The 20,685-nt window shown below is 41.6% G+C and overlaps 1 protein-coding gene across 3 annotated transcripts in view; it reads left to right on the top strand.

Moving 5' to 3' along the window:
- HDAC11 (histone deacetylase 11) overlaps nucleotides 1-20,685 on the top strand; it is a 74,038-nt gene that overhangs the window by 40,925 nt on the left and 12,428 nt on the right. For all 3 annotated transcript variants that reach the window (XM_005307173.5, XM_065551192.1, XM_065551191.1), the window contains exons 6-8: nucleotides 2,323-2,399; nucleotides 3,956-4,018; nucleotides 12,873-12,969. In XM_005307173.5, the coding sequence (XP_005307230.2) occupies nucleotides 2,323-2,399; nucleotides 3,956-4,018; nucleotides 12,873-12,969 (237 nt within the window). The remainder of the gene's footprint in view (nucleotides 1-2,322; nucleotides 2,400-3,955; nucleotides 4,019-12,872; nucleotides 12,970-20,685) is intronic.

Below are 20,685 nucleotides of genomic sequence, written 5' to 3'. Positions count from 1 at the left end.
GTACAGTATCTGCTAAATTTTAGAGGAACGTAGAGATCACTGACACAGTATAGTTTGGCATCCTGCCTACAGCAGTAGCCAGTACAGAAGGCTTCAGAAGAAGGCAAAAATAAAGTGGAAAAACATTTAAAACTTAAATCTCTTGAGGAATAAATTCAGAGTTTTCACTTTACATTAATATTTCTTTCCATCTCATTTGGAGAACACAGGTGTTTTGGAGGAATCTTACTGGGCTGTAGGAAAATTCCTTCTACTCACATATAGAGATTCCTATATAGAGATTCGGTGTTCCAACTTAAAAAATCATTGACATTTAATACACACTAAATGATGCTAGATTAGAATTGTTGAGAGATTCGTTCTGACTGTAGCATGATTCAGAGTTCTTTTATTTCTGTAACTTGCCGCAATGCGGTTTCCCTTCAGCATCCCAAATAAATAGAGACCATATTGCATTTAACTCAACTGCAGGACTTCATTGTTCTGTTTTGTCAATGTCCATTTCTGTTTCACTACAAAACTGAAATATTTAATGCATTTGATGAATCTACAATGTGAAAAAATAAAAGTTAATGATTTGAGAAATGCAACATGTTTTTTATGGGCACATACATTACATTGCTAACCATCAATTATCAGCACATTTGCATGCAAATCCTATCATGATGTAAATAAATAGCAATGGCACCTAACTACATTATTTTGCTAAATAAGTGTGCAATAATTCTGCAACAGAAGAAAAAAGAGCACTCCAGAAAGAGAGACACTACACTGAAGTCAGAAATATCCATTTCTTTAATCAAAGAATCGTTGGTCTCTCCCAGCCACAGACATCTTTTAAATGTGTTGTAGTGAGAGCTTAGTTACAGTAGATTTGAATTTTTTGTATTTTTAACCATTTGTTTGGTATTTTTCAGTAGGTCAATTGGAATGACTGAGATCACTTCATTTAAAAAGAGACTTAATTGTAATAATAATAAATTATAAAGGGTATAGTGGAAATAAATCTGGCCTTCTTTCTATCCTTTCCTATAATATGGCAAAAGAAGGAAGGTCAATGACTGTAGAAGGAATAGTCAGAGTTATAATTAGCTTTTGGATTTCACAGAGGTCACAGATGTTCGATTTTTTCCACCTTTTTCATATGTTTGTATGATAATTCTAAAGACGGTAACTCCAACGTAGTGAGCATCTGGGCAGCCATCATGTCTTAAAAAGAAGAATTTTAGCAAGTTTGTACTTCCAGAAAGAGAGAGAGTAAAAACAAATTAGTTATGTGTAAATATAAAATATTACCTCTTTCATTCTTCTGGACACATCTTTCTATTGTTTCTTAGTATAATCCTCTAGAGAGTAAACTTCCAGTATGAAAAAAACAAACAAAGGCAGACATGCTCCGTGGAAATTCAAATGAAATTATGTTTGTCAGTTATATGGGTCAGATATATGTAGCTGGTTTATCAGTAAAGTAAATGCATTGTATTTGTGATTAAAAATAATGCTATGTGGTGAATGTTTGGTATATACATTTTTAAAGAGCAACTCTTAAAATCCATTCCTGATCTTAGTGTTGACTCAAAACAATATTTTGCATCCATCCTACAGTTTAATAGCCCTTGGACGTAGGAAGGCCTTGGGTACATTGGCTGTACTGACTGACAGTCAGTGTCGGTTCTTGTTTTGGGCTGTTGCTGACCCCTTACTTTCAGTTTGAGAAGAACTTGCCCATCCCATCCCATCCACCCCACAAGTTAATTGGGTACATTGTGGGGGTTTTCATTTCCCCCCTAGATAATTCATTAAGTTATTACTGTGGTAGAGGAAGGTAGTATTCTAGCATGCCTGTTACACAGTTACTGCCTCAAGTAGGTTTACCCTTTGCACTTTGTTGAGTTGAATTGGCCTCCTGCTTTACTCTAAACTAGAGCATGTGGCTCTTGGTGGATAGGCCATGGATGCAAAGTGCCTTACTACAAAGGCATGGGTTCTAATATAATGTATAATTGTAGGGAACACATCTCCTTTGAGCCTAGTTCTTCATATGGTTGCAAGATTTCCAGGTTCTGGGACCAAATCACTTCAGATTGGGACACATACTGCTTCTTTATCTTGGGACCTGATAGGCCAGATATATAGAACATGACATTGAATGTGATATGCTACCAGGACAATGGGTTAGGGGTTTTAGATGCTCTGTTCAATTTAAAAAAATGATGGTCATTGCTTAAGTAAACAGCAAACAAACATTTGCAGTGACAGTGTTTTCCATAGTATCTAGCTTTTTAGTCTAGTATTTCTTTAAAGTTACATTTTTACGTTTAGGTGGTGGCTTCCATCACTGTTCAAGTGATAAAGGTGGAGGATTTTGTGCATATGCTGATATCACACTGGCTATTAAGGTAGGACATTTAAAAATAATTTTCTCTGCTGTTTGTACAAATGAAAAAAAATATCAACATAAATTTCTTAAATCGGTAGTCTAACTTACATCTTAATAAACAGAAATAAACAAAACTGTCTGTAGACAGGGATCAGTATTACAGTAGTCTAGGGACTGATCCTGAAGCATTTATGCATGCATAACTGTCACTGATGAGGGCAATAATTTTGTGGAAAAGGGCTGCAGAATCAGATTCCTGCAGGTAAATATGACTCAATACCGTTTGTTACAATTCTTTCTTTAAAATAAAAATGCTTTTTAAAGTACCATAGGTTAATTGTCTTAAAATCTTCAGTGGGATCTGTCCTGATTCTGCAATTGGCGAACCTGGCACCCACATGGGGCTCCACTGATTTCTACGGAAGTTTGCGTGGACACAGGTATCCGCCCTCAGGATCTTACACTTAATGCATTTTGTCTTCCTAGATAAAAATGTGAAGTCTTCGAAAATAACCTTACACGGGAGGGGAGAGAGTTTGAAATAATTGATTATATTTAGTATTGTATGTTCTGTAAACAAACATCCATATGTAGAGGCTGAAATAAGACCTCCTGTAACTAAGACTTAATTACTCTTACAAAGTATATCACAGAATATTTGCTAGCATGCTATAAAATACTACCAAAAATAATTAAAATGTTAAGATATAAACAAATACAGTACACTATATGGTGCAGTGCCCTAACTTCTTTTGGATGTTTACTGATTTGAAAAATCTCTTAATCTGCCCTGGGGCTCCCAACTATTCCAATGCACATTGGAGACTATAACTCTTCCATAGTTTGTACATGTACTAAAGACATTTTTACCATCCATTAGTTAACAGTAGTTACTGTTATGACTCAAAGAATTTTTGAAAAATGTTAGTGTGCTTTCTCAGTCATATGGAATAGCAATTAATGAATTCCACTACTAGTTTACAAAGTGACTTTGTAAAATAAAGTTTGATCCCTACTACAACATTCTCCAACTTTTTTTTGAGAGAGAGAGAGAGGGATGATCTTTATGCACATTCAGTCTGTCATTATCACAAACCAGATAATATATTTATCCTACACAATCCTTTAGAAATGTAAGCCATTGATGATGTGATAACCTGCATCACCTCTTGCAGCTCTAAACACAAGAAGTGGGAACTTTGTTTTTTCAATTATAAGATTTGAATCTGAAAGCTAGCCTATAAATGTAGTTCATGTATATAATGTGATGCAAACGCATGAATTCTCTTTGTGTATTGGGTCCATGAGCTTCTCAAGATAATTGTTTTCAAACCATAAAAAACCCTCTCTCTGTTTTATGTAATTATTCCTTCATGTATTGTTAAGTTTCCATAATAAAGTGTTTCAAAAATATCTAGCCCTTAATTTTTGGCAAATAAGAAATATATACACTGCATTCAGTTAAAAAATGAGATGTACCATGCAAGTATCAAGCTTCCATTCTAATCTCTCATCTACTGTCCTAACTGGAGTGTTTTTTTCCCCTCTTTCCTCTGTACCTACCTATGATTCCAGTTTCTATTTGAAAGAGTACAAGGAGTGTCTAAGGCCACTATCATAGATCTGGATGCTCATCAGGTGAGTGATCCACATGTTCGGTGCTATTTAAAAAAAAAAAAAAAGTTTAACCAAAAAGCAGAAATCGTCAAAAATACCATTTTTCTAACTATTATGGTAAAAATGTAAGTTACAGAATGCAAAGGTAACCTCAATTGGAAAGGATTTAGGAAATAAATGTGTAGCATAGTAGGCACAAAGCACTCCACCATAACTCAGTTAATTACCTGACCTGATATTTCTTAAGTTGATATTATTATATAATTACAGAAATAGTTTCTTAGTTCACTGACACATAAATTTAGTCCCATTATTTTAATAAGTTATTGGAGAGCCTGCTCGTATCTATTCATTTGTCTGCTAATCAATAGGGTGCTGGTTTCTGACAAAGTGCCATTGGGATTCAGGTTTGGTTGATGATTCCTTCTGTGCTGATTACTGTGCATCTTCTCTAGATTATATTTAGTAATCAAATCAGTCAGGTTTTCCAATTGTTTTATAGTTTTTTCTTCATGCATAAACTATTTTTAATCCTTATCTATCTAGTTCTAAAAATTTGTTTACCTAAGTTTGCTCCTCTATGATTAGCTTCTAAGTTTTTTTTATTTTTCTCTGCTCCTCGAGCTTCATGTATCATTTAGCTTTCTTGTATCACAGTGCATTAAATCAAAACTTTAATAAGAAATCCTTTTGAGCCACTGAGTTAAGATCCATAGTAGGGAGTACTTTTTGTTGCTGCCCAAGCTAAGTGTCCTGCTGCAGGCACCAACAGATCAGCTTTCTTCAGACCACAAGTATTGATTAACTTAGGATTTGGCTGTGGAGGATGAGTTTAGCAGTACGTGCTAAACCTTAGGACTGGGAAACCAGAGAGTTGATTTGTAGAGTCAGTAGGATTCAGAAAATTATACCCGTATTGCCAATGCCAGGACATTGAAAAGCATGAGTCAGGCCTGAAAATATCATTAGGGGGCTTTAAGAAAAACACCAAATATCACAAGACTTTCAATAAAATCACGAGAGTTGGTAATACTGAAAATCTAACTCTGTCACTTTCCCTGCATGTGGTAACTTAAATGGAACTTTCACTGTAAATCAGTTGCATTTTAAACAGATTTTCTAGAATTATTATTTCAGGTAAGCTAGGGAGTGGATCCATGCTCATTGAGGCCCAATTCAGCAGTCCAACCCTAGTCATTAATGCTCTTAAGTATGTGCTTACGGCCCTTGACTGCAATGGCACTTAAAACTAGGGCTGTCAAGGCATTAAAAACATTAATCTTGATTAAAAAATTAATCACTATTCATCACATGATTAATTGCACTGTTAAACAGTAATAGAATACCATTTAAATATTTTTGGATGTTTTCTACATATTGATTTCAATTATAACAGAATACAAAGTGTACAGTGCACACTTTATATTTATTTTTTATTACAAATATTTGCAGTTAAAAAAAATAGTATTTTTCAATTCTCCTATTACAAGTACTGTAGTGCAATCTCTTTATCATGAAAGTCGAACTTACAAATGTAGAATTATGTACAAAAAATAACTGCATTCAAAAATAAAACAATGTAAAACTTTAGCACCTACAAGTCCACTCAGTCCTATTTCCAGAGGACATGGGTCCATGTTGATTCCAGGTTCTGCTCGATAACAATTCAAAGCAGTGCAGAGCGATGCATGTTCATTTTCATCATCTGAGTCAGATGCTACCAGCAGAAGGTTGATTTTCTTTTTTGGTGGTTCGGGTTCTGCAGTTTCCTCATTGGAGTGTTGCTCTTTTAAGACTTCTGAAGGCATGCTCCACACCTCATCCCTCTCAGAGTCTGCAAGGCACTTCAGATTTTTAAACCTTGGGTCGAATGCTGTAGCCATCTTTAGAAATCTCACATTGGTACCTTCTTTGTGTTTTGTCAAATCTGCAGCGAAAGTGCTCTTAAAATGAACAACATGTGCTGAGTCATCATCCGAGACTATTATAACATGAAATATATAGAGCTGGAGACTAGCGTTACAATATTTAAAAAATAAAAAAAGAGGACACTCCACGGGGCCCTGGCCCCGCCCCTTTCCCACCCAACTCCACCCCTTCCCCGCCCCTTCCCCAAAGTCCCCGCCCTAACTCCCCCTCCTCACTCCCAGCCATGCGAAAAGGGCTGCCCCAGCGCTACCGGCTTCACGGTTTGCCAGGCAGCCTCCTGACTCTGCGCCCCTGGCCGGAGCTTCCCCAGTGCAGCTGAAGCCCGGGAGGGGAAGCGCCCAGCCGGGGGCGCAGGGTCTGGAGGCTACCCGGCAAACCGTGAAGCCGGTAGCGCTCGGGCTTCGGACAGCCCCCATGCCTCCGGACCCCCGGACAGGGGTTTGATTACCAAAAAGGCGGACATGTCCGGGAAAAACCGGACATATGGTAACCCTACTGGAGACATACAATTCTCCCCCAAGGAGTTCAGTCACAAATTTAATTAACGCATTTTGTATTTTTAAATAAGCATCATCAGCAGGGAAGCATGTCCTCTGGAATGGTGGCCGAAGCATGAAGGGGCATATGAATGTTTAGCATATCTGGCATGTAAATACCTTCCAGTGCCAGCTACAAAAGTCCCATCCAAATGCCTATTCTCATTTTCTGGTGACATTGTAAATAAGAAGCAGGCAATATTATGTCCCGTAAATGTAAACAAACTTGTTTGTCTTAGTGATTGGCTGAACAAGAACTAGGACTGAGTGGACTTGTAGGCTCTAAAATTTTGCATTGTTTTGTTTTTAGTGCTGTTATGTAACAAAAAAAATCTACATTTGTAAATTGCACTTTCACAATAAAGAGGCTTCACTACAGTACTTGTGTGAGGTGAACTGAAAAATAGTTTCTTTTGTTTATCATTTTTATAGGGCAAATATTTGTAATCAAAAATAATAATATAAAGTGAGCAGTGTACATTTTCTAAAACGCAACAAAGAGTCCTGTGGCACCTTAAAGACTAACAGATGTATTGGAGCATAAGCTTTCGTTGATGAATGCCCACTTCGTCAGACGCATGATATTCGCCCACGAAAGCTTCTGCTCCAATGCATCTGTTAGTCTTTAAGGTGCCACAGGACTCTTTGTTGCTTTTTACAGATCCAGACTAACACGGCTACCCCTCTAATAGTGTACATTTTATATTCTGTGTTGTAATTGAAATCAATATATTTGAAAATTAGAAAACATCCAAAAATATTTAATAAATTTCAGTTGGTATTCTATTGTTTAACAATTTGATTAAAACTGCGATTAATTGCAATTAATTTTTTGAGTTAATCGCGTGAGTTAATTGCGATTAATCGACAGCCCTATTTAAAACACATGCTCAAATGCTTTGCTGAGTTAGGGTCTAATGTTTTGCCTGGGAAGGATGATTAACCTTAAGCTTTTGTAAGTTCAAGCAAAAATTGAAATAGCATGCTTCAACTTTTTGCCTCTTGAGACTCTAGGCCACCTGTTTGCTCCTCTGAAGAGGAAAAAAAAAATTCACCGTAAGTCTTTTCAAGAAGAATCAACAAGGAGCATCCCCAGTTATGTGGAGAAATTTTGTTAGATGTGTGTATGTTTTCCTGCTTATTGCAGATGACATGGGGAAGAAGAAAAAGGCATCTTGTTTAGCTTTTTGTGGAAGTGCTTACAGCATTTTTTTGAATACCTAGTTCCAGGTAATGATTTGGGTCTAGTGGCAGAGTCTTTAATGAAAGCCCCTAAAATTAAAATGTTCATAGGTAAAATTTTGGTTTTTGAAAAGTATTAGAGTACATATGACTACAGTGGCTTTCATGAAGTACATGGTTACACATAAAGTGTGTGTTGTGATGTTGTAAATCTCAAAACAGTTACTTTGAGCAAGAATTTGCAAGAATCTTTATATAGTTGAAAGCTTCACAGAAGAACATAGACCTTTTTGATGCATGCTCACTTACCTGCCTGAAGACATATTTAAACACTGCACACATTGTTTTGATACCAGGATGTTGTTCCTGAATTATATCCCCTGGTAAGATCTTTGGCGAGCATATAAATTGTGTCAGGACATATGCTGTCCAGTAGCATATGAGAATATTCTGTATTGTTTGTAACCATTTTTAATAAAACTTTATTCAAATCAGCACCTAGATAACTACAGTGATGGATGCATTAGGAATACCTAAGAGAAAGAGAAATCTCACCTGATACTAGTCAGGATATCAGGATTTTAATAATCCATTTAGGGTTTTCAGGAAATCTTTACACTTTCTCACCTGAGACACTTAGTTTTTTTCTTTTGTGGTTGGAGTGCCAAAAGGAATGAACCCTTCTCTTGCTACTTTTTGCAGCTTCTGACCCAGCTTTCTGTAATGATCTCTGTAATGTCTTTTATTCTTTGGCAAGGGGAACTTTCCAGTGTACTTCTGATCCCTGACAGTGAGCTCCTGAATGAAGCTATTCTTAGTTCTCTTCAAAGCACGTGCTCTGGAGACTTATTTTCACTAGTAGAAATTTCTTCTTTAGTAAACTAAAGAAAAGCTGACCAGGTTAAGGTATGCACAGGATGGATGAACTCTTTCTTCTGTTGTTTCAGACTTAAAAACAAAAAGCGCACGGCTCCTGCTTTATTCTAACTGAGTGTAACATAGCTAAGCACTGTAATTTAGTATTATATCTGAACCTGCTTATTTACGTATTTGGAAGTACATCTTAGGTACATCTCCACAGCGAGCCTTCCAGCCCAGGTTAACACACTCACGTTTGTAGGGCTCTGAAAATAGCTGAGTAGGCAGCAATTTGAAGTTGCAGCTCAGGCTGGAGCTCAGGCTTTGAAGCCCCTCTCGCTCCCCAGGCTTTATTACAAGTGGCTTATTACAAACAATTATTACTAAGTGGAGCTATCAAGAGGAACATATGATATTTAATCTTAGACATCTGCAGTGGCTATCAGTGCATTTCCAGGTGCATTTCTGTATACATTTGATCAATTTATTATTAGCAGCATTGTTGTAGTCCTGTTGGACCCAGGATATAAGAGAGACAAGGTGTGTGAAGTAATATCTTTTATTGGACCAACTTCCAATAAAAGATATTACCTTATCCACCTTGTCTCTTACATTAGATCAATACAGTGTGGCTGTAGATGCCTAGGAGACCACCCATCTTGTCGCCTCCAGTTAACTGTGATGTCTTGGCTAATAGTCCTTACTTTTGAGTGTTTGGGGACTCAGTGAAGAGTTACTTCACTCATTGGTCCAACAGGAATCATCTGGCCTTTAGGGAACAAAGTAGGGTTAATCTTTAAAAAAAAAAAAAAAAAAAAAAAAAAAATTCCCAGGTGGTTGTTGGTGATAAATGTCTAGCTTATCTTAAAGGAGGCTATTTTTGGTATACATGGATCAACATATTTTGAAGTTTGTTTTTGTAAATATGTAATTACACCCAGAGAATGTTTTGGTGCATTCTGTAACTCCAAACCGAGCAGGCTTTAGGTCCTCATTTTAGCAATAGGCCATCTCTTTAAACAATGCTTTTGCTAAAGATTTGTACTTGCCATTTGCAGTATGTATCAGAAACTTTCTGCTGCAGGACACTTTGGATTGTTTGTATTGGGTGTTCAGCAAACTAAAAGAATTGTATCAGCAAACTGTAAATTGATCTGTGCAGTGGAGAAGGGATATAAATATACGTGTGTACTTGAGGAAGTTTTGCTGACCGACTTTCAACAGTAAGATAGTTTTTGCCATTTTAAAAGCAACTGCTACACTGTCTCACACACACACACACACACAAAATGTTCCATAATTGAAAACAACTAATAAAATTTGGATTAATACATTCTTTGGATTAATACAGTTTACTGGCAAACTTGGGGCCAGATTCTGAGAACTCATGTACACCCAAACCTTCTCATTTTATTTAATAAGAGTTGTGGGTTCTCAGCAACTCTTTGGATCAGGCCCTTGAGCAATTATAGTACTGGGATTCAACCCTGGGATCTGCACTCTTTTTTTTTTTCTCTAGCCATAATCTATGCAATGTTATTGTCATCTCTCCCCTTCCCCTTTTTCCGGCCCCCAAATACTCAGTAAACCTTCATCATCTTCTCACTTGCTTCACCCATTTGGATAAAGATAAGTTTTCATTTCATGTGGCAAAGTAAAGCCTCACTTTTTAAAGCAGAGACTCTTGGCCCTGGAATTCCGTGTAATCTAAAAATAGTATACTGTGAACTCAGAATGAAGCTGACAACACAAACCTGGCCAAAAAAACAAAAAATCCGACAAGCCAAAGAAAAAAAGAATGAATGGAGAAAACCAGACACATTGTCTACTCTATCAGTCAGCAGCCAGGGTAACCCTCCAGAGGTAATTAACTTACTCTTTAGAAAGATACCTTGATAAAGCAGTGCCATGTACTACTACTAATTTACCTTCCCACAGATTTAATGTGCCTCGTGTGGTCATGGCGCAGCTCCCCCCAGTGCTCTAAAAAAAACACCTCAACGAGGGGCATAGATCCCAGCGCAGGGAGCATGGTTCCCAGCGCTGTGGCACTGTTTACACTGGTGCTTTACAGTGCTGCAACTTGCTGTGCTCAGGGGGGTGGTTTTTCACACCCTTGAGCGAGAAAGTTGCAATGCCGTTAATTGCCAGTGTAGACAAGCCCTTTTAGTCAGTAAAAATTAAGACAGCTGTGGTCTAAATAACTGGTTATAGAAAAGCATGGGATCATCACTTACTGTGTTTGATTATTAATTACTCAGCACAGCCCGGGTGTTTGATTATATTTTATGCTCCTTAACTGTGGCAATAAAGCTACCTTAATAAAATGTTCACTGTTGCAAATTTAAGCTGAGTTGTAGCTCCATCATGTGGCTAGAATGTAGAAATATTTTCTGGTCTACATACAGTGATGCAGCCTAACAATCGTTGAGAATTGCTCAGCATCCCATAAGAAACAAGGGACTCTTAAAGAGAATTATAATTAGTTCAGCATGCATAATCACTGCAGCAACTTCTACAGGAGATGAGTTTGACCTTCAATGCTTGTAACGGGGAGACTGACTTCAGGCTAACGGAGTACAGTATATATACATACACACATACACCCCTTCTAAAGAAGGAATGATTTATTGTGTGTACTGAGAACAGCTCTCATCTCTGGTAGTAAGATTTTCAGCAAAATCCTAATAAGGGGCTAAAAAGTTTTTTGTGTAGTTTGTTTTATAAACCTGATCAGTCCATACTGTAGACTGATTACCTTTACTGTTCAGCAATAAAAAGTTATTTATTTAGAAAAGCTGGTAATGTAGTAAAACTGCTTTTAATCAGAAATGTACACAGTATTTTAATGTGGTGTTAATCCACTTTTGAGGCAGTTTCATTGCTATGATGAAACATAATGATCTAGAAGGATATATTATCTTCCAGCCAGCACGTCTCTTATCTGCATGCTAAAATTGGCCATGAAACAAGACCATAGATTATGTAATGTTGTTACTTTGTATTTCTAAAGGGATCTTTCAAAGTGTGTCAAGGCTCTTCATTAAAATGCTTCTCAAGAAATCTCTGACCTTATAGCTGTTGTGCCAGTGATCTGTAGATTATAGGCTACATCATTCCCTCCTACAGTGTTTCCCTTTCATTAGGGTAAGGAGTATGTGAGGTAGCAGACTAGATAAAAGCAGATCTGCCAGTGTCATGAGGAAGTTCCGTTACTCTCAGGGCACCCTCTGAGTCCATCAGCCTTGGAAACTTGGCTCACTCCAGAGCTTTACTGTCATTAGTTCTCCATCTTTGTACTACCCTCTTCTTTGGGGCCTGGGAGTAACGAAGTAGTGCATTAAGCGTTCATGCTCAGCCACCTCTAACAGGCCATATCAGTGGCACAGAAACATGCAGTGGAGCATTCATTTACTCTCCACCACCCTTTCACATATACTAGCCAGTTTTAGCGTTGTAATGGCTCTTTTTCTCTTGGGTGTCTCCAGGACTGGGAACTACAGCAGAGATACAACTTTGCAACTGTTCAGAGAGTTTTATCAAGTAAATGTTAAATTACACAACAAAAATACTGAAAATATTATTTTCATGGATTTACTCCTATACTTTGAAATCAAATCATTCTGATTACCATCTTGCTTTCATTCCTTACATCAACTCCGACATAATTTAACATATTGTATCTTGTGAACCACTAATTAGAGATTGTTTTATAATGTCTGATAGGAGTGCAGATGACAGTCACTGAAATCATATTGGAATTCAAGAGTTTGGAAAAAGGAGATGATGATCAGAATCTGATTTTCCCTTTACCATTCCTCTCCCTACCCCAAAATCCAATCTTTCAATAGAGATTCCTGGCTGTACAATGGAAGAAGGTAGAATGTAATATGTTTCTCATTTAAATTTTATTGATATGACTTTTGCAATCTTTCCTGAAAGTTAATTAACTTTTTCAACATTTCATTGATTATCAAAAAAACTCATTTTACATATTCTCAGTAGCTGACAAGGTTCTGGAACATAGTGTGGTTAAAGCCTAGGACTTGGTCTGATTTTTATTCCTAGCTTGGGTACAGACTTCCATTGTGACACTGAGCAAATTGGCTGCTCAGTTCCTTAGTTTTCCTGTCTGCAAGGGAGTATTGTAATGCTAATTTCAGTAATATTTGTAAAGCACCTGGGGAGCCTCAGATAGAGATGCAAATATTGTTATTCACAACATCAGAATAACCTTTAAGGATATAAACAAGAAAAAGTACCTAGAACATTAAACACTGTAACATTGTATTCTTAATTTCCTTAACGCTCACAGATTCTTTAATACTGTGTTTGCTTGCTAAGATTAACCTACTGAAATTTTCTTATAGGGGAATGGCCATGAGAGAGACTTCATGGATGATCATAGGGTGTATATTATGGATGTGTACAATAGATATATTTATCCAGGGGATGGATTTGCTAAACGTAAGTACTTTTCAAACTGATATGATCTTAAAGTATTAAAAATGTATTTACCACAGAACAGTTGCTTCATTTACCACTGAAATGCTGCTCACTCTGAGGTAAAATACAGCAACACAAAAATATTGATGAACTTAATGTAAAAAAATTCCCTGTGAGGATGTTTGCAAAAAGTTGCAGCAAATATTTGAACTTCAGTGTCTGTCATGGTTCTGATTAGCCATGAGTTGCATAGTATTGGTTCTGGTTCATTGGCTGGCTGAGATTGGACCCCAAGTGGTCAAGAGAGAGGGTTAAGAGAAGTCATTTAGTTTATTTTATGTTTCTTTAAAGGAGAAGTCGTAGTTATACTTCTTTCTTTAGCCTAGTCTAACGAAAATGATTTATGGGTCTAGCTATACCAGCAAATCCTCCTAGTGTAGATGCAGTTTATATTGGCAAAAAAGTGTCTTTGCTGGTATAGCTTTTACCAGTTCCATGAGCATAATAATCTATACCGGCAAAAGCACTCATACCAGAATAACTATGGTATTAGTATGCACTAGTGCTTTTGCTGGTAAAATCACACCCCTAAGCAACATTACTGTATTGGCAAAAGTTTCTAGGGTAGACTTGGCTGTTGAGGTAAATTTTATTTTTTCAAAGTGTGTCTGCTTTTTAGAGTTAAAAGAGTAACAGGAACAGTTTGATTTGTTCCATGTGTTTTTCCCATCAAATATATATTGTATGTGTTCCTTCCTGCATTATCACTGCTGGCCTTTCCTGTGTGAGGCTTACCTCAAAGTAATATGATTAGATCACTGTGCCTGTCTAAGGCTACATCTACACTACGGGGGGGGGGGGGGGGTCGATTTAAGATACGCAAATTCAGCTATGTGAATAGCGTAGCTGAATTCGACGTATCGCAGCCGACTTACCCCGCTGTGAGGACGGTGGCAAAATCGACCTCTGCGGCTTCCCGTCAACAGCGCTTACTCCCACCTCCGCTGGTGGAGTAAGAGCATCAATTCGGGGATCGATTGTCGCGTCCCAACGGGACGCGATAAATCGATCCCCGAGAGGTCGATTTCTACCCGCCGATTCAGGCGGGTAGTGTAGACCCAGCCTTAGATGCCTATATCTGCAAACTTTATTTTTCATCTTATTTACCAAGTATACTATCCATGGGTGTGTCCTTTTTTTAAGGGCATCTGCCCTAACTTCAATCTGAAAGGAAGTATGTTGTATTGCCACTGATTTGAGATTTCTTCTGCCTGGGTCATTATTCAGTGCCCTAAGGGCATCTGCTTTTTGACATATGTTCCATTGGATTGAGGCATATGCATACAATGAAGAGAAACAATAACAATAATCATTATACATTGGCAAAACAGAGTGATATCTCAAAAAGCAAGAGGGTCCTGTGGCACCTTTAAGACTAACAGAAGTATTGGGAGCATAAGCTTTCGTGGGTAAGAACCTCACTTCTTCAGATGCAAGTGATATCTCAGTCATACTTGTTGTAAAGTGGCAGCAACTAGATGTGAAGAAACAGGTTTACCATTAGCATCATGGGTTTGTTACCACAGAAAGCTGCTGCAGAGGCATTTAATTAAAATATATAATTTAACCTAAACATGTAGGAACTAGGCACACATCTTTAGAGGCCAGAGGGGAGGCACCTGCCCACATAGGCTTAGGCTGCTACTGATATGCTGTAGAATTCTAGGGATGAAACGTTATTTCATGGTTGTTCTAACATAGATGATACCACCCTGGCATTTGTGTATGAAATCTGACAAAGGCAAACATTTTGCAAATGAGAAGTTTCATGTCATGACATGATATACAGGAAAAGCTGGATGGGCCACATTTTGAGGGCACAAAAATGCACAAAACAAATTGGGGAAAATAAGTTAAATTATTCATGATACTTTTTGTTAACTCTACTTAGTAGGTCTATATGATATAGGTTTGGACCTATCATAGGCAGATACACTCTGTCAGCCTCTACACTACGAAATTAGTTCGAATTTATAGAAGCCGGTTTTATTGAAATCGGTTGTATACAGCCGATTGTGTGTGTCCACACATAAAATGCTCTAGGTGCTCTAGTCGGCGGACCGCGTCCACAGTATGAGGCTAGCGTCGACTTCCGGAGCATTGCACTATGGGTAGCTATCCCACAGTTCCCGCAGTCTCTGCCGCCCCTTGGAATTCTGGGTTGAGATCCCAATGCCCGGATGATGCAAAACAGTGTCGCGGGCGGTTCTGGGTACATGTCGTCAGGCCCCTCCCCCCCCCCGTCACAGCAACGGCAGACAATAGATTCGCGCCTTTTTACCTGGGTTACCTGTGCAGACAACATGGAGCCTGCTCAGCTCAGCTGAGCTCACCGTCACCATATGTCCTCTGGGTGCCGGCAGACGTGGGACTGCATTGCTACACAGCAGCAGCGGCTAACTGCCTTTTGGCGGTAGACGGTGTAGCATGAGTGATAGCCGTGGGGCTGGCAGCCGTAGGGCTGCATTGCACCAGCCCCTTGCCCTTTGGTAGGCGATGGTATATTATGATTGGTACCCATCGTCGTCGTACTGGAGTGGCTGTCAATCATGGCCACCTGGGCAGACATGTTTCGATGATGATGGCTACCAATCGTAATATACTATTTTCTGCCAATTGCCAGTATTGTCTGCTAAGCACCCAGAAGAGGCCGAGGGAGATGCTGGGTGCTGGCGGACGTGGGGCTGGCAGACGTGGGGCTGCATTGCTACACAGCAGCAGCCCCTTGCCTTTTGGCAGACGATGGTATATTATGACTGGTATCCGTCATCGTCATACTGGAGAGGCTATCACTCATGCTGCACCGTCGGCTGCCAGCTTAAGATGTAAAAAATAGATTTGTTCTGTATTCATTTGCTTCCCCTTCCTCCGTGAAATCAATGGCCTGCTAAGCCCAGGGTTTTCAGTTTAATCTTTGGGGGGGACCATTCTGTGTGACAGTTGTTTGTGTTTCTCCCTGTTCCTGTACCTGTACGCCATGTCGTCACTCGGCCCTCCCTCCCTCCCGCCCTCCCTCCTTCTCCTGGTCCATCAGATACTACTTTCGCGCCTTTTTTCTGACCAGGCGCCATAGCTAGCACTGGGATCATGGAGCCCGCTCAGATCACCGCGGCAATTATGAGCACTATGAACACCACGCGCATTGTCCTGGAGTATATGCAGAGCCAGGACATGCCAAGGCGAAACCCGGACCAGCCGAGGAGGCGATTGCAGCGCGGCGACGAGAGTGATGAGGAAATTGACATGGACATAGACCTCTCACAAGGCACAGGCCCCAGCAATGTGGAAATCATGGTGTCACTGGGGCAGGTTGATGCCGTGGAACGCCGATTCTGGGCCCGGGAAACAAGCACAGACTGGTGGGATCGCATCGTGCTGCAGGTATGGGACAGTTCCCAGTGGCTGCGAAACTTTCGCATGCGTAAGGGCACTTTCATGGAACTTTGTGACTTGCTTTCCCCTGCCCTGAAACGCCAGGATACCAAGATGAGAGCAGCCCTCACAGTTGAGAAGTGAGTGGCGATAGCCCTGTGGAAGCTTGCAACGCCAGACAGCTACCGGTCAGTCGGGAATCAATTTGGAGTGGGCAAATCTACGGTGGGGGCTGCTGTGATCCAATTTGCCAGGGCAATGAAAGACCTGGTGATAGCAAGGGTAGTGACTCTGGGCAACGTGCAGTCAATAGTGGATGGTTTTGCTGAAATGGGATTCCCAAACTGTGGCGGGGCCATAGACGGAAGCCATATCCCTATCTTGTCACCGGAGCACCAAGCCACCGACTACGTAAACCGCAAGGGGTACTTTTCAATGCTGCTGCAAGCCCTGGTGGATCACAAGGGACGTTTCACCAACATCAACGTGGGATGGCCGGGAAAGGTACATGATGCTCGCGTCTTCAGGAACTCTGCTCTGTTTCGAAAGCTGGAGGAAGGGACTTTCTTCCCGGACCAGAAAGTGACCGTTGGGGATGTTGAAATGCCTATCGTGATCCTTGGGGACCCAGCCTACCCCTTAATGCCATGGCTCATGAAGCCGTACACAGGCAGCCTGGACAGGAGTCAGGACCTGTTCAACTACAGGCTGAGCAAGTGCCGAATGGTGGTGGAATGTGCATTTGGACGTTTAAAAGCGCGCTGGCGCAGCTTACTGACTCGCTCAGACCTCAGCGAAAAGAATATCCCCATTGTTATTGCTGCTTGCTGTGCGCTCCACAATATCTGTGAGAGTAAGGGGGAGACCTTTATGGCGGGGTGGGAGGTTGAGGCAACTCGCCTGGCCGCTGATTACGCGCAGCCAGACACCAGGGCGGTTAGAGGAGCACAGCAGGGTGCGGTGCGCATCAGAGAAGCTTTGAAAACGAGTTTTGTGACTGGCCAGGCTACTGTGTGAAACTTCTGTTTGTTTCTCCTTGATGAACCCTCCAAACCCCCCCTCCCCCGACCCGGTTCACTCTACTTCCCTGTAAACCAACCACCCCACCCCACCCTCCCCTCCCCAATTCGAGCACCGCTTGCAGAGGCAATAAAGTCATTGTTTTTTCACATTCATGCATCCTTTATTAGTTCCTCACAGAAGTAGGGGGATAATTGCCAAGGTAGCCTGGGCTGGGTGGGGGAGGAGGGATGGAAAAGGACACACTGCATTTTAAAACTTTAACTCTTATTGAAGGCCAGCCTTCTGATGCTTGGGCGATCATCTGGGATGGAGTGACTGGGTGGACGGAGGCCCCCCCCACCGTGTTCTTGGGCGTCTTGGTGAGGAGGCTATGGAACTTGGGGAGGAGGGCTGTTGGTTACACAGGGGCTGTAGCTGCAGTCTCTGCTCCTGCTGCCTTTCCTGCAACTCAACCATACGCTGGAGCATATCAGTTTGATGCTCCAGCAGACGGAGCATTGACTCTTGCCGTCTGTCTGCAAGCTGACGCCACCTATCGTCTTCAGCCCGCCACTTGCTCTTTTCATCCCGCCATTCAGCCCGCCACCTCTCCTCTTGTTCATATTGGGCTTTTCTCATCTCCGACATTGACTGCCTCCACGCATTCTGCTGTGCTCTATCAGCGTGGGAGGACATCTGCAGCTCCGTGAACATATCGTCCCTCGTCCTACGTTTTCTCTTTCTAATGTTCACGAGCCTCTGCGAAGGAGAAACATTTGCAGCTGGTGGAGGAGAAGGGAGAGGTGGTTAAAAAAGGCACATTTTAGAGAACAATGGGTACACTCTTTCATTACAAGGTCGCATATTTCGGCTTGCAGGCAGCCATGGTAGGCCACAGTGTTTTGGCTTTTTTAACCTTCTTAACATGCGGGAAAGGTTGCAAACAGCAGCGCATTTCCCATATCAAGGATGAATTGGGTTGTCCATTTAAAATGGGTTTTCAATGTAAAAGGAGGGGCTGCGGTTTCCCGGTTAACATGCGGCACAAACACAAGTAAACCACCCCCCCCCCCACGCACACACACACACGATTCTCTGGGATGATCACTTCACCCCTCCCCTCCACCGCGTGGTTAACAGCGGGGAACATTTCTGTTCAGAAGAGCAGGAACAGGCGCCTCTGAATGTCCCCTTAATAAAATCACCCCATTTCAACCAGGAGAGCTTTCTGGAGATGTCCCTGGAGGATTTCCGCTCCATCCCCATACACGTTAACAGACTTTTCCAGTAGATGTACTGGCCGCGATTGCCAGGGCAAATTAATCATTAAACACGCTTGCTTTTTTTTTTGTAATGTTTACAAATATTTACAAAGTTACACTCACCAGAGGTCTCCTGTGTGCCCTGAGGGTCTTGGGTGAGTTCGGGGGTTACTGGTTCCAGGTCCAGGGTCACAAACATATCCTGGTTGTTGGGGAAACCGGTTTCTCCGCTTCCTTGCTGCTGTGAGCTACCTACAGTACCTCCATCCTCATCTTCCTCGTTCCCCGAACCGTCTTCCCTGTGTGTTTCTCCAGTGAGAGAGTCATAGCACACGGTTGGGGTAGTGGTGGCTGCACCCCCTAGGATCGCATGCAGCTCCGCGTAGTAGCGGCAAGTTTGCGGCTCTGCCCCGGACCTTCCGTTTGCTTCTCTGGCTTTGTGGTAAGCTTGACGTAGCTCCTTAATTTTCACGCGGCACTGCTGTGTGTCCCTGTTATGGCCTTGGTCCTTCATGGCCTTGGAGATCTTTTCTAATACTTTTCCATTTCTTTTACTGCTACGGAGTTCAGCTATCACTGCTTCATCTCCCCATATGGCGAGCAGATCTCGTACCTCCCGTTCGGTCCATGCTGGAGCTCTTTTGTGATCCTGGGACTCCATCACGGTTACCTGTGCTGATGAGCTCCGCGTGGTCACCTGTGCTCTCCACGCTGAGCAAACAGGAAATGAAATTCAAACATTCGCGGGTCTTTTCCTGTCTACCTGGTCAGTGCATCTGAGTTGAGAGTGCTGTCCAGAGCGGTCACAATGAAGCACTGTGGGATAGCTCCCGGAGGCCAATAACGTCGAATTCCGTCCACACTACCCCAATTCCGACCCGCAAAGGTCTGTTTTATCGCTAATCCCCTCGTCGGAGGTGGTGTAAAGAAACCGTTTAAAGGACCCTTTAAGTCGAAAGAAAGGGCTTCGTTGTGTGGACGTGTCCAGGCTTAATTCGGTTTAACGCTGCTAAAGTCGACCTAAACCCGTAGTGTAGACCAGGCCTAAGAGTGGTATGGGCCCAGGACCTGAGTCACTAAGACAGGCCTGGGCTTCAGGACCATAAGGCCCAGTGGCCAAAGTCGAAGCAGCTACCCTTCTTCCCAGGGCAGTATGGTCCAATGGCCAGAGTCAGTAGGGCTGTCCAGTGGTGCAGGACAGTAAGGTCTAGTGGCCTCCGGTGGCCCAATTCACCTCCCCACATGTTGGTAGTGTCTGTGGCGGGTTGGATGGGGTAGGGGCCCAGGCCCACTCTTCTCAACCAGGTCCTGATCCAAGGCCCCAGGGAACTGACATCTCGCTGCTCAGTCTTGGTCACCCGTCACTACCGTACCATTCCCAGGGTCACTTCCTACCCCTTCTTCCAACGCAGGGGATCCCTCAGCAATCACTGCCTCATCTCCGTTGTCCTCGGCAGTCGGCTGGGGTTTGGTAGAGGCACAATCCTGGCTGACATCAGCATCTGGTGGCTCCGGCACTCTCCCAGCAGGAGCTTGCAGCACACATCTGCTCTCATCAGAGGTCAGCCCAGACTGACCTGAGCTGCTCCCTCTTATACTGTGGTTCCAGTCGGAGCATGCCCAGCAGGTGTGAGGGGCTGTAGCTTCCTCAGCCCATAGCGTGGGGTTAACCCCCTCCAGTCCAGTGCGGGGCAGGCATATCTCATAACAGGACCCATTGAGATGAGGTAGTTGAAGCACTAGTTGAAACTTCTATGAAGAATAGCATATCATGACCGCTAATGAGAAGTAATGTTTCTTCCAGATGTTATTAGAGGAATTCAACTATGTACAGCTCGCTGTGCAAAGCAGTGGTTTTGTTTTGGTTTTATTTGGGAATTTCACTACATTTATAATTGACTGACATGTTGATTTTTAAAATGACAAGTTCACAAAAAAGCAATAGAATCCTTCCTGTAATGGTACCTGAAAATTCATTAAGTGTTCATTGATCATCAAGAAAAAAATCTTTAGACTTATTTTAGGTATTCTCAGTAGTGGA

This window comes from Chrysemys picta, chromosome 7, assembly GCF_011386835.1.
Source record: "Chrysemys picta bellii isolate R12L10 chromosome 7, ASM1138683v2, whole genome shotgun sequence".
NCBI classification, from domain to species: Eukaryota; Metazoa; Chordata; order Testudines; family Emydidae; genus Chrysemys; species Chrysemys picta.
Note: the sequence above shows the minus strand (reverse complement) of the source record. Positions and strands in the feature narration are given on the sequence as shown.